General features: G+C 38.1%; 2 protein-coding genes across 9 annotated transcripts in view; both read left to right on the top strand.

Moving 5' to 3' along the window:
• Positions 1 to 3,048, top strand: part of rarab (retinoic acid receptor, alpha b) — a 127,229-nt gene extending 124,181 nt beyond the window's left edge. For all 4 annotated transcript variants that reach the window (XM_051886650.1, XM_051886652.1, XM_051886651.1 and 1 more), the window contains 2 exons: positions 115 to 273; positions 348 to 3,048. In XM_051886650.1, the coding sequence (XP_051742610.1) occupies positions 115 to 273; positions 348 to 544 (356 nt within the window). In that variant the 3' untranslated portion in view covers positions 545 to 3,048. The remainder of the gene's footprint in view (positions 1 to 114; positions 274 to 347) is intronic.
• Positions 3,049 to 4,696: 1,648 nt separating this feature from the next.
• The window catches only part of LOC127508559 (uncharacterized), a 111,583-nt gene continuing 102,065 nt past the window's right edge, over positions 4,697 to 14,214 (top strand). For 2 of the 5 annotated variants that reach the window (XM_051886634.1, XM_051886635.1), the window contains exons 1-9: positions 4,698 to 4,788; positions 8,853 to 8,876; positions 9,015 to 9,332; positions 9,596 to 9,913; positions 10,046 to 10,339; positions 10,555 to 10,875; positions 12,081 to 12,401; positions 13,611 to 13,931; positions 14,010 to 14,147. In XM_051886634.1, the coding sequence (XP_051742594.1) occupies positions 4,755 to 4,788; positions 8,853 to 8,876; positions 9,015 to 9,332; positions 9,596 to 9,913; positions 10,046 to 10,339; positions 10,555 to 10,875; positions 12,081 to 12,401; positions 13,611 to 13,931; positions 14,010 to 14,147 (2,089 nt within the window). In that variant the 5' untranslated portion in view covers positions 4,698 to 4,754. Of the gene's footprint in view, positions 4,789 to 8,852; positions 8,877 to 9,014; positions 9,333 to 9,595; positions 9,914 to 10,045; positions 10,340 to 10,554; positions 10,876 to 12,080; positions 12,402 to 13,610; positions 13,932 to 14,009; positions 14,148 to 14,214 lie in introns of all 5 variants that reach the window. The other 3 variants (XM_051886636.1, XM_051886633.1, XM_051886632.1) reach the window with 2 other exon arrangements.

Raw genomic sequence — 14,214 nt, 5'->3', positions numbered from 1 at the left:
AAACTCATAAAATGTTGAAATGAAAAATTATTTTATTAGTGTCTACAAAAACAAATGTTCTGCTTGTGTGATTCTTGGTTAGCTGGTGTAAAACTCATGTGCACTTGTGCTCAGATCGGCAGGATCTGGAGCAGTCGGATAAGGTAGATGTGCTTCAGGAGCCGCTGCTGGAGGCCCTAAAGATCTACGTGAGGAAGAGGAGACCTCATAAACCACACATGTTCCCCAAGATGCTGATGAAGATCACAGACCTCAGGAGCATCAGCGCTAAAGGTCAGATTCACTCACTCTTTAAAGATCAAACATGATCAACCGTAAGCCAATCTAAAGTCTGCTTTTTTGATCAGGAGCGGAACGGGTAATAACGCTGAAAATGGAGATCCCTGGCTCCATGCCTCCACTCATTCAGGAGATGCTGGAGAATTCAGAGGGCCTGGAAGGAGGTAGCGGGGCGAGAGGCGGAGGAGGAGCCCCACCAGGAAGCTGCAGCCCCAGTTTGTCTCCCAGCTCGGCACACAGCAGCCCCTCAGCTCACTCCCCCTGACTCTCACCTCCAGACAGGGCTCCGTACAGAACGAAACTGGTTAAAAACCAGAAATAAGCCACAGCAGACCAGCGCCAGAGACCAGAATTCCGGTAGACTTTGATCCGGGGTGACCGGACCCGATTCTAACAATAAATCTGGCCGGCTTTCATTAGCTGAAGACCAATTGAGTTACACACAGGCCGAGCCTGATCAAAACTCACAGTCATTAAAACCCACCAGTGATTCAGTGACAAGCTTTTCATGTGGCGGTGGTTCACGAAGACAGCAGAACAAATGCCCTGTGTGTGCCGAAGCAGCTCTTTACTGTGTCTTCCCGGCTCTGCTCCCATCACAGACTGTGAAGGCCCAGGGAAGCTCTCTTCCTCGTCCAAGAGATGCGTTCTCTCGGCCTGTGATGCTATTTTATAAACTTCAATCCCTTAAAGCAAGCTAAAGGACATTAGGACGTCAAATGTCCGCAAGTCAGGGACATTTTGAACTTTCCAGCTGTTTTGGTTCTGTTTCTTTGTTTTCTTACAAAAGATATATGAATATATGAAATCTATATTGACAGAAATATGAGATTTGAATTTGTCTTAGGTGGAATGCAGAACAATTCTTAATTTTTCTCTCACTTTTCTCAAGAGTTGAACACGATTATGGTCGACCCACTGTTGCGCTCACTCCAAGATTCACATCAAGCTCAAGGGCACGTCACACTAGCACTGAAAATGATGCGTGTACTTCAAGACGTGAAGTACAGTGGGATTAAAATGCAATTTTGTCCAGATGATTTGGAGATATATTAGACTTCATCAGAATGATCAACTTGGCAGTTTGTGGCAATGAAATGAAGTATGTAAACAAGCAGCTTGTGATTAAGATGTGTATGAGATCTCTTTTAAAGGAGCGGTAAATGCCTTCTTGTAGCTTTTTAATATTGTTTAATTTACTTTTGATTTTGTAATTGTCAACTGTCGAAAGACACGGATACCCCCTTCTACACAGTATTATCAGATTCTAAAATAAAAAAGGAGATTTCCAAACATAATGACTCACAGACAAAGAACACAAGATGTATTTTTTAGCTAAACGCTCATGTGAAAACCAACACATCATTTCACAAGTATTGAGAATGTTGTAACTGAGCATTTCACACGGAACTTCACGCCTTTTTTTTTCCCCCCTGCATCTCAAATTTGAAGCCGTTAGTGGTAGGTTTGTGTTCAATCATCTGTCACGTGTGCTGAGATGCTTCCACCACCTCCTCCTCTGTACTTTACAACATCACTGCCTCTGCTCTCCTGCAACAATCATTGAACAATTGTCAACAACAACACTGCCTCTGTGTGACAATCACTTTCAGTAAAGCTCACAAACAACTCTGCCTCTGTAACACACTGATCCCTGCCAGACATCTGGATTCATGAGACCGCTAGCATTCACCGATGTGTGTACACATCTGTCCCCATATCTGAACATTTATTAGGCCTAAAAAACATCAAACATGGACTAAATTCACAATTCTAAGCTTAGTTGTCTAGAAATTCTATATTATAGTAAGACATTCTTGTATTTGCGTGGTAATTTCTAAAACATTATAATTCTTTTGTTTTAAATTAAATGAGTTTATCTAAATTGTCTTTATTGCCAAAAGTGAAATCTATTAGGTTTTTAAACAGTTCAAACAAAAATAAAATGTATTTACTAAACTCATTTTGTTCCAAACTTAAAGATGTTTTAAAAAACTTTTTTCCCCCAATACCATGGAAGTCATTGGGGTCCAATGTGGTTTTGATCCCCATTTGATTATTGTTATATAAAAAAAGACAATTCGTTCTTCAAAATATCTTTGAGTTCTGCACAAGAAAGAAATCGACAGGTTTAGAACAATGTGTGGGTGAGTAAATGACACAATTTTCATTTTTGGCAGAACAATCCCTTTGAATAAAAACAATAGATGAACTGGACCAATTAAATGAAAGGGCATCTCAATGTGATTCAGTTCTGGTGGATCAGTGTCAGCATATCATTATTGTACCAGTTTACAACAGCTCTGCCTCTGCATCACGTCTGCTGAACCCGTCTGCTGAACCTTTGGCCAGTGCGGTGGGCCGAAATGACTTCCTCCTTAACATGTTCTGCTGAGAGTGGAGTCTGAACCGTTTCACTGCAACTATGCACACGACATGCACAGAGCTTGAGTCTATTCACTTCTCTACCTGTTGTGAAAATCACAAGCCTCTTCCAGTTGCTCAGTACTGTCCGTTTCATTTGATTCTGCATTCAGTCGCTGCCCAAAGGTTCATCGCTATTGAGCCATACTGCGTCACAGAGCGCGACGGGCCTCTTTTCTCACTCAAAGGATGACAAACCGAGATCTACACGACGTACAGCACAAACCCTGTACTGCTTTAACAGTTGTTATACAGTCAAACGCACAAAAATGTTTCTGTTGTGTCAGGTCCCTGGATGATAAGAGTAATCTTTAATAAAGACTTCTGTTTTGTGTGTGTTTCTGATCATGGTGGGTTTTTATTTGTGATCTTTTGTTGTTGTGAATTACAAATCTGCCATTTCCTTTTTACTTAAAATATTAATAACATTCTCAGGGTGTGTCACATCAACATCGTTTGTGTGTTCAGATGTCACTCTAAAATGGAAGATTTTTTTCATATTACATTATATTTATCTATTTGTGCTTTGCTATACACTTAAAAATAAAGGTTCTTTATTGGCATTAATGGTTCCATAAAGAATCTTTAACATCTCTGAAACCTTTTCAATGCACAACAGGTTCTTTATGGTGGTAAAATGTTCTTCACTCTAAGAGGAAAAAAGACTGTTCTGTGGCATCTGTGAAAACCCTCTTTTGGAACCTTTATTTTTAACAGTGTATTGAGTTGCATCTTCCTGCAAAATTACAGCTAAACTTGCTACATTTATGACTGTAATATTGATACACAAACTTATATTCACTTTACTTTTATTTCAACAAGTACTCAAAATGATATCAATTTTAAATTCATGCATAAACAGATAAATGAATAAGTTATTAAGCACTGATTAATAATACACATGTCAAGTACCCTAATTTGTGTTGTGTGGTCATGGTCTACAAACAAATTTGTGGTATGATTGTTGCAGACATCTTAATACAGGATAGTAAGAGATAAATGTTCAGATGGCTTTTCAGGCTGATAAAATAAGGGGAAACATATCTGTGACTTTCTGCCATGTGTGAAAACTAGCCATATGTTATACGTGTCTTGGCACACCAAAACACAGCTTCCTCTTTTTCAACAGCCCCTCCTATTCTGACACCCAAGGTTGATATCGTCCTTACTGCAGTGTTGTTCAGCACTGATGTCATTGGTAGACCACCCCTTCATTGGTAAATGTGACTACAACGCAGGGGGTAACCGCTGTCTCCACGTGTCTCCTTTGATGCTGGAAGCATGTGCCTCCATCCACAGGTGAATTTGAGAAAATTAAACTGCAAATTGAAATCAGATGAACAAAAATCTGCAGCAACACATTTAGAGCACAAGCCTTTGAGGAGATTTCAAGCACTCTCAATTGTAAAAAGACGTGTTTGCTTCATAAAGAACAATCTTTTGTTGAGACTGAGAGAGGAATAGTGACATGCATAACTTGTAATTAGGGATGCAACAATGTGTGCAGTAGTGTCATTTCCCTTTGTTACAGAATTTAAAGAAACGTACATAGCAACACATTGTGTGGGCGTTAGCTTTATTGCAATTCCTTAATGATGAAACATGTATTTTACCACCATAATGGTGTAGTTACAGTGTCTAGTAAACCAGACCAGGGGTGCCCAACCCGCTCCTAAAGAGATACCGTCCTGCAGACGTCACTTCCAGCCCTGCTTCAGCACACCTGCCTGTTATTTTCACATAATCCTGAATGCCACCAATAGCAGGTTTGGCTACACCTGAAACAAACAATTCCTGACCCCCAGATAAAAACTGTGAAGGTCTCACCAATATTATCACATATTATCAATAAACATTATTTGTTCTTTCCATACACTCAAAAAACTATGTGGTATGTGGTCTTGTTTATAGGCACAGTCTTGATAGGCAGATGATTCTTAACATACACAAAGTGTTAGTTCAGTTCTTATTAAAGCACTATCAGCTCTTTTCGTGAGACAGGAAGTAACATCTTCAATTCATAGGCACTTTGAAACAACGCAAGGACTGCAATGCCAAGACCTTATCTTCACATTTTTATATTGGGTAAATTAAATTTTCAATTCTTGCACTTTTTTTTATTACAGATTAAAATATCATATTGATATTACACTTTATTTTACAGTATGTGTACTTACAGTGTATTTACCCAAGAAAGTATTGGTAATATAAGGCAACAATATGGGTTAAAGTTAGGTTTAGGGGTAGGTTTATGGTTAATACCTTGTTTATTAATTACCCATTTATTGTAATTGCTATAATAAGTACATAGTATGTACAAGCAGAACAGAACTGTAAAATAAAGTGCTACCTCTTCTTATAGTACTGCATGTCACAATGTAATATTTCTTTCTTAATTAAACATTATTAAACATAAATCTATTTAAAGATTATGAACTGTATACGTTTTGCAATAGTACATCTTTTTATAGTTGTTCCATCATCTCTCAGATTTTTACTGAGCTTTCATTTGTTTTTTAACTGAACTGAAACTCGTGGCTAATACCAGAAAGTAACTTTAAACTGATAAACATTGATGATTGTTCTGTTTGAGTTGACGTAATTGATTTTCAAAAGACATTGACCAACAAGTTAACTGCTCTAAATAACTTTTAGCTGCTCCTTGAACATCATCTGTTCAATAAACTAAAATGAAGGGGCACTAACAGAAATATATTTCTATAACTTGCGCCTGAATGCAGATATTTAGAGTCATTATGTTTACACACGGCTCAGTAGGCTACCTGTAGCTACAGTACATACTCATGTAGACACCAGGATTTACAGTAAAAGGGATCGAAACTATGACACAGACCTATGTCTGCAGACCCACCGCTCATTCCCGCCACAGTCACAGGCAGCGTTGGCCTTTCACACCGTTGCCGCCCAGGGCTGCGTTTCCCAGAAGCATTGTAAGCTTATTGGTTTTTACACTCTAAAAAATGGTGGGTTAAAAACAACCCAAGTTAGGTTGAAAATGGACAAACCCAGTGATTGGGTTAAATGTTTGCCCAACCTGCTGGGTAATTTTATTTAACTCAACTATTGTTTAAAAATGGCTGTGCTTGCTTAAAATTTTGAACCCATATGTTGGGAATTAACATTTATTAATATGGTTAAAAGTTTAATTAATAATAATTAAACAATAAACATTTATTAAATTGCTTATTAATAAATGTTCACCTTTTGATTATTATTGTTGCCTCTAGTAATTATGTGTCTGATTTTTAATTTCCAACCTATTTTGGGTTCATTTTAAGCCAGCCATAAAATAATTTTTAAACAATAGTTGAGTTAAATAAAACCGCCCAGCACATTGGGCAAGCATTTAATCTAACCGCTGGGTTAAAATAACCTAACCGCTCTACATGAATTCGGGCACTAAGGACAGTAAAGGACTCTGGCTCTCTACACAGTGGGACACTGATGACCGATTTTCGGTGACATGACAACATCCTCAATGTACAACATCAACACTACTGGTATTTATGGACAACAACAGAACTGATATCTTTCTGGCATTACTTTTAATGTTATTTAATGTACATTATGAGAAATACTTTACTTGTTACGTATAGCTACGTGCAACATTTCAGCCATAAATAAATTATAAATGTTAGCAATATTATGTTCATTACCAGTATAGCAATGTATATGTTTATGCTGAAAAATAATTAAATAATGGCTTGTATTAAAAAACAAACAAAAAAACATCTATCTCATGAGTTTCTCACGTGATTTGTTTCACGCTTCAGGACTTTCGTTAAGTGAACATAGTGAGCATCGATGCTCCCTGGTTTTCATTGTGAGACTTTTTAGGGAGTATTTCAGTGCACTAGTAGGATTTTTCAACCGAGACAGCCCTTAAAATGGCCAACTCTCTGATCAGTGCCCTGACTAGTGAACAAGGGAGCTGACTGAAATGCACCCTTTAACTGATCTTAGTCAGTTTTGTCATTTTACCATACGTTAATAAACGGAAAGCACTTGAGCGTCAAACTGTTGTTAAGGTTACCTACCTTGTCTATTAATTGACTAAAACTAATTTTGTGGTTATTAAAGCAATGTTTCATATGTTGTGGATATATCGGTATTAAAAAAAAGTGTTTTTCACTTTTTGGATCCTTTTCATGGACTGTGATGACACGTTTCCACCGTTATCAACGTCACAAATCTAGTAAAGTTTTTAATATTTTAATTTAATTTAATTTTATTTTTTTTAATTAATACACATTTATAAGACTTTGGCCCGGTTTCACAGACAGGGATCATGCTAAGCCTGGATTAGGCCTTAGTTCAAGTGGCTTAGTTCAGGGCAATTTTAGTGCCCTAGTAAAAAAACATTACTGACGTGCATCTTGAGACAAAAAACAATGGCACTGACATATTTTAACAATATTTTAAGCTCAAACATGCATTTTAGTCTGGGAATAGTTTAAGCCTTGTCTGTGAACCAGGGGAGTGTGTTATATTACCTTAGCAGTTAGGGGCAGTTTATATAACACAGTTTTCAACAAAAAATGGCTGTTCATTTACACAACAACTGTGTTTTTGGGGCCAAATGCAAATATTTGAAAACGTCTTTCAAAGTGCAAGTTTTTGAAAACAATACTGTTATTGTCTCTGTGTAAACTACTAAAACGTGAATTTGTGAAAACGGTGATTACGTCATGACGGTCATTGCGTATTATGTGTTCAGTCTAAAGCCATGCGCTCAATAGACTACATTGTTTGTGCTGCTCAAGATACTGAGTTCATTAATGAGTTTATTACTTTCCAGAAAAGTATTGATTCACTGCACCACTACTAAGAGCAGCGGAGACATTTAATTTACATATGGCACATTCTAACATTGCCAACTAATTCTAATTCTGACCTCGCCAACTACTGGTGTGACAAGTCAGAAGGGTATTGATCCATCTTCAGTTTATTAGACAACAGTAATACAGCTGTAAACAAATCCAGGAATCGGGCAGAGTGTCAGGGCAGGCAGCAAGCAAAGCACATACGATAAACAGGCAAGGGGTCGGGGCAGGCAGCAGAAATCAGAAACCAGATAAACAGTCCAAGTCAATACACAGGCAGGTAGAAAGGTAGTAAACGCTCAGAAATGACAACCGGGGCTAATCAAGACTTTGCATAGAAGTGCAAGTGAGAGTGTCTTTTATGTGAGAGTGAGTGGATGTGTGATTGACGGCAGGTGCAATGTAATCAGTCCCAGGTATGAGGGTTGATGGGAAATTGAGTCCAAATGAAGTTAATACTCAGATGAAGGCTCCCTCTGGCGGTGCGAGAGATCTGGTGCGGGAGACTCGTTTGTAACAACTGGCCTGGCATACATAATACAGCGCTTTTTTTTGTTGTTTTCGCGGGTCCATGGATCGTTTTGACATTGTTGTAGTCTGTGTGTTTCTAATACAACGGTTGAGGGAGTGAAGGCAAATTTGACATCTCTCTTCTGACTGCTGCAGTCAATCTCTCTATATTTTTCCCCTCTTTTGGAGAGTCATGGAAAATTATTGAAGATTTTTTCTTTTGCTTTTAGAGCAACTGCAAACACAAAAATAATGCAAATACAGAAATTATTTTTGCTGTCATCTCCCTTTAACCGCTATAGGAGTTGACCCAACTATGACGACTTCCACTTCTGAGAACCCCAGACTGGCTTCATCGTTCTAAAATCAATATTTTTTGGGTTTTTTTTTTTTTTTTTTTTTTTTTTTTAAATGCTTTAAATAACGCCTGTGGTTGAAACAAGCTAAAGATATTTTACATCTGTAACACCCTCTTGTGATTTTCTTTAAAGCTTTTCTTTTCTTGAAAAGGCAGTTGCTAACAAGTGGCTAACTGGGACTACAGAGGTTGTTTGGGACATTAAGTGTCATCAGCCGAACAGAAACTCATGTCACTAGTTCACTTTGACAGCCTTGTTGTGTTTATAATCACGGTCCTGCAAACTTTTAGAACTCGAAATTTATAACTCGAAATGTTTTTTACATAAAGACGGAAAGAATTGTCAGAAGCTTAGTGATGGTGATGTTAAAGTAAATCATAATATCTAGTTGTAAGTCTATAATGTTTTTAAATGTCTCTGTTTTTCATCTCAACAGCCAGTGCTCTCACTTCTGCAGCTGGTAAGTAACAGACTGTTAGTCACTCTTTTAAAACTCAGATCTTATTCTGGTTACATGAGATGACGGACAGTTTTTGCTAGTTTGCATGTTTAACGTTGTAAGATGTGAGTTGATTTATAATAGTTTTTATTTTTTTAGGTGAATATAGTATCAGGCTGGTGAATGGTAATAATGACTGCTCTGGGAGAGTTGAGATCCTTTATAATGGCCAGTGGGGAACAGTGTGTGATGATGACTGGGACATAAATGATGCTGCTGTGGTGTGCAGACAGTTGGGATGTGGAGGAGCTGTTAGTGCAACCTCCAGCGCCAGTTTTGGACAGGGAAGTGGTCAGATCTGGTTGGATGATGTGGGATGTTCAGGAAGTGAATCATCCCTCACACAGTGCTCACACAATCCTATTGGAACACATAACTGTGATCACAGTGAAGATGCAGGTGTCGTCTGCTCACAGGGTAAAATATTTATTTCCCCAGATCCAAGATGGCATTGTATATTTGCTGTTTTGCTTGTGATGGAAAGAGTACCAAAGTGATTAAAAACAACAAAACCTATGGTGTTTGGCCCCAAATGATAATTATATATATTAAAAAAAATAAACAAGAGAAAGCAAAGGGGCTCTGCACATTAGGTGCTTGGTTCATAACAATGTCAAACATTTACAATATACAAATACTTACAACATAGTTTTTAATCACATTGTACTTACATTTTTAAGACAAGCTACCAGACATACGATTGGTCAGTGGGTCTGATTCATGCTGTGGAAGAGTGGAGATCCTTCATAATGGCCAGTGGGGAACCGTGTGTGATGATGACTGGGACATGAATGATGCTGCTGTGGTGTGCAGACAGTTACAGTGTGGATCAGCCATCAGTGCACCTCAAAGTGCTGCCTTTGGTCAAGGCAGTGGATCGATCTGGCTGGATGATGTTGGATGCTCGGGAGGTGAAGGAAAACTCACACAATGTTCACACAGAGGACTAGGAAAACATGACTGTAATCATGGTGAAGATGCTGGTGTTGTTTGTTCAGGTAAGTCAAATATTTTGCATCTTGACATTATTTTGGGAGAAATGAGCAATAGAAATTACATTAAGCTTCATGTATTTCATGATTTTCATCACATCTTAACAAGTAATTTTGAATAGATGCATATTTCTTTAGCAGGTGACCTGCAGAAGCCCTCTCTTTCCCTGATCTCCACACATGCAGCTGTTTCTCCTGGAGAAAACATTCAGTTCAGATGCACAACACCTAATCCAAGATGCAATGCTGATGCTGAATTCCACCTCTTCATAAATGGATCATCTATATTATCCTCCCAGAAACATGTATCTAGTGTGACTTTCAACCTTGTTAATGTAAGCGTTTCACATCAGGGCAGCTACAGCTGTAATTACTCCTACAAAAACAGCATTATAAAGTCACCTTGGAGTGACACTGTTATCATCACTGTGGGTGAGTGTTTAATCTCAGCTCATTGTCTACATCATATAAATGCATTAGTTACATCCGTATTGACGTCTTATGTTTGTATTTGTGCTGCTGATTTGTAAAATGGCTGAATTAAATTTTCATCCAGAGAAGATGCAGTTCTTGAAGCCATTTTTATTTGTTTAAAGCTGTTTGAATTTAATGAGGCTCTGTAAAATAAATGTATTCTTGTTTTCTAGTGCACTTGCAGCAGCCCAGCATTCCCCGCATTGCTCCTGATGGACAGTTTGATGTTGGGCCTCAGAGGCCAATGATCCCGTGGGGTCACAGTTTCACTATCATCTGTTCCACTGAATCTCAGTATCCTGGAGGCTCCTTCTACCTGTTTAGAGAAGCAAATATCACCAGGAATCAGTCAGCTGTCGATCTCTCTGCCTCCTTCTCCTTTCCTGAGGCAGATTTTTCACATGAGGGAAACTACAGCTGTGTTTATGAAGTCATTTTGTCCTCACGCACCTTCCGTTCATCTGCCTCTGAACTGCTGGTCATCACTATCACAGGTACTGATGTCTTTTTTGTGTTTGTGCTGCTGATTTGACAAATGGCTGTGGATTAAATTTTGATCCTGACAGGATGCAGTTCTCAAAGCCATTTTTATTTAAAGCTGTTTGAATTTAAAGAGGTCATATGATGCTTTTTAATGTTTTCCTTTTCTTTTAGTGTGTTATATATCTGTTTGTGCATGTATACAATCTGCAAAATTATAAAGCTCATAGTCTCCCACAAAGGGATTTATTATATCTAACAGAAAACACTGATCCAGACCTGCCTACAACGACTCGATCGAAGTCCAGATATTACTTCCGCAAATACCTATGTCACAATGTGAAATGAAAGCAAAATGCGCCCCAAAGATGCAAAAAAAAAAAGAAAAAAAGACAAGGCTTCGGTTAATAGTAGAGTTATCGTCATGTCGCAGACACTCTGTTTTTGGATGAGAAAGCAAAACCCCTTTATTGGCCATCCAAAAAACAGATGAAATAAGGAATCAGTGGTTAAGATTTATTTATAACGCTGTTGCTAAGCAGTACAACCCAAAAGTTAGCTTGTGTAAAGCACACTTTACTTAAGTAATTGGCAGCTACACACCTAAATAAATTAGAAATATAAGCTTCAGTATGTTTTTTAAACTGTATTTTATGTCACTTCAGAGCATAAAGTTGTTACAGTGAAGAAGACCAATTAAATCATTACAACATCGTATCTGAAAGGTAAGAAAGTTACAAAATACAAAATTATCACTGTGAAACGTTCTGCAAAGTTGGTTCTGGTCTATCTACTTGATCATCCACATTTTCAGAATTTTACTCGGGCTCAAACTGATACGTTAATACTGACGACATTATTAACTGTGTGTTTACAATTGTATAGAAGCCTTGCGATTATATCAAGGGGCATTACATTTCCGACACATGCTTGAGGTGTTTAGTCAATCACAACACACTGGGTCAGCTGGCCAATCAGATCACTCTGGGCTTTTCAGAAGGCGGGGCTTTGTAGAAATCAGTGTGTTTCAGATAGAATAGAGGTACTGCAATAATGTACAGTATGTGAAAAATGTGTTTTGAGTATTAAAGCATGTTGACCTATTTTATTACACCCAATAAACAAAATAATCAACTTTTAAAATAGCATCATATGACCTTTTTAATGCTCAGGCTCTGTAACCATATAAATGAATTCATGTATGCGTTTTGTTTTCTAGTGCACTTGCAGCAGCCCAGCATTCCCCGCATTGCTCCTGATGGACAGTTTGATGTTGGGCCTCAGAGGCCAATGATCCCGTGGGGTCACAGTTTCACTATCATCTGTTCCACTGTATCTCAGTATCCTGGAGGCTCCTTCTACCTGTTTAGAGAAGCAAATATCACCAGGAATCAGTCAGCTGTCGATCTCTCTGCCTCCTTCTCCTTTCCTGAGGCAGATTTTTCACATGAGGGAAACTACAGCTGTGTTTATGAAGTCATTTTGTCCTCACGCTCCTTCCGTTCATCTGCCTCTGAACTGCTGGTCATCACTATCACAGGTATTGATGTCTTTTTTTGTGTTTGTGCTGCTGATTTGACAAATGGCTGTGGATTAAATTTTGATCCTGACAGGATGCAGTTCTCAAAGCCATTTTTATTTAAAGCTGTTTGAATTTAAAGAGGTCATATGATGCTTTTTAATGTTTTTCTTTTCTTTTAGTGTGTTATATATCTGTTTGTGCATGTATACAATCTGCAAAATTATAAAGCTCATAGTCTCCCACAAAGGGATTTATTATATCTAACAGAAAACACTGATCCAGACCTGCCTACAACGACTCGATCGAAGTCCAGATATTACTTCCGCAAATACCTATGTCACAATGTGAAATGAAAGCAAAATGCGCCCCAAAGATGCAAAAAAAAAAAAAAGAAAAAAAGACAAGGCTTCGGTTAATAGTAGAGTTATCGTCATGTCGCAGACACTCTGTTTTTGGATGAGAAAGCAAAACCCCTTTATTGGCCATCCAAAAAACAGATGAAATAAGGAATCAGTGGTTAAGATTTATTTATAACGCTGTTCCTAAGCAGTACAACCCAAAAGTTAGCTTGTGTAAAGCACACTTTACTTGAGTAATTGGCAGCTACACACCTAAATAAATTAGAAATATAAGCTTCAGTATGTTTTTTAAACTGTATTTTATGTCACTTCAGAACATAAAGTTGTTACAGTGAAGAAGACCAATTAAATCATTACAACATCGTATCTGAAAGGTAAGAAAGTTACAAAATACAAAATTATCACTGTGAAACGCTCTGCAAAGTTGGTTCTGGTCTATCTACTTGATCATCCACATTTTCAGAATTTTACTCGGGCTCAAACTGATACGTTAATACTGACGACATTATTAACTGTGTGTTTACAATTGTATAGAAGCCTTGCGATTATATCAAGGGGCATTACATTTCCGACACATGCTTGAGGTGTTTAGTCAATCACAACACACTGGGTCAGCTGGCCAATCAGATCACTCTGGGCTTTTCAGAAGGCGGGGCTTTGTAGAAATCAGTGTGTTTCAGATAGAATAGAGGTACTGCAATAATGTACAGTATGTGAAAAATGTGTTTTGAGTATTAAAGCATGTTGACCTATTTTATTACACCCAATAAACAAAATAATCAACTTTTAAAATAGCATCATATGACCTTTTTAATGCTCAGGCTCTGTAACCATATAAATGTATTCATGTATGCGTTTTGTTTTCTAGTGCAATTGCAGCAGCCCAGCATTCCCCGCATTGCTCCTGATGGACAGTTTGATGTTGGGCCTCAGAGGCCAGTGATCACCAGGGGTCACAGTTTCACTATCATCTGTTCCACTGTATCTCAGTATACTGGAGGCTCCTTCTATCTGTTTAGAGAAGCAAATATCACCAAGAGTCAGTCAGCTGTCAATCTCTCTGCCTCCTTCTCATTTCCCGAGGCAGATTATTCACACGAGGGAAACTACAGCTGTGTTTATGAAGTCATTTTATCCTCACGCACCTTCCGTTCATCTGCCTCTGAACTGCTGGTCATCACTATCACAGGTATTGATGTGTAAGAGTCTGAAACAAGCTGGATTGCTGATAATGAAAGTTTAACTCAAAACCATGTGTCTGTCTCAGCCTCCCTGCTTCCTGTCATTGGTGCTGTGGTGTCAGCTGTGCTGCTCTTATTGTCTGTCCTCATAATCATCCTCCTGGTCAAGAGAAGACAAAAACAAAGAAATGAGAAAACTCAATTGAAGTGCTCTTTTAAAAAACGTAATGTAGCATTTCATAAAAACTATTAGATGTCTTTATTAACAGTTCCTTTAATAATTATGTCCCT

Source organism: Ctenopharyngodon idella, chromosome 3 (genome assembly GCF_019924925.1).
Source record: "Ctenopharyngodon idella isolate HZGC_01 chromosome 3, HZGC01, whole genome shotgun sequence".
NCBI lineage: Eukaryota > Metazoa > Chordata > Actinopteri > Cypriniformes > Xenocyprididae > Ctenopharyngodon > Ctenopharyngodon idella.
Note: the sequence above shows the minus strand (reverse complement) of the source record. Positions and strands in the feature narration are given on the sequence as shown.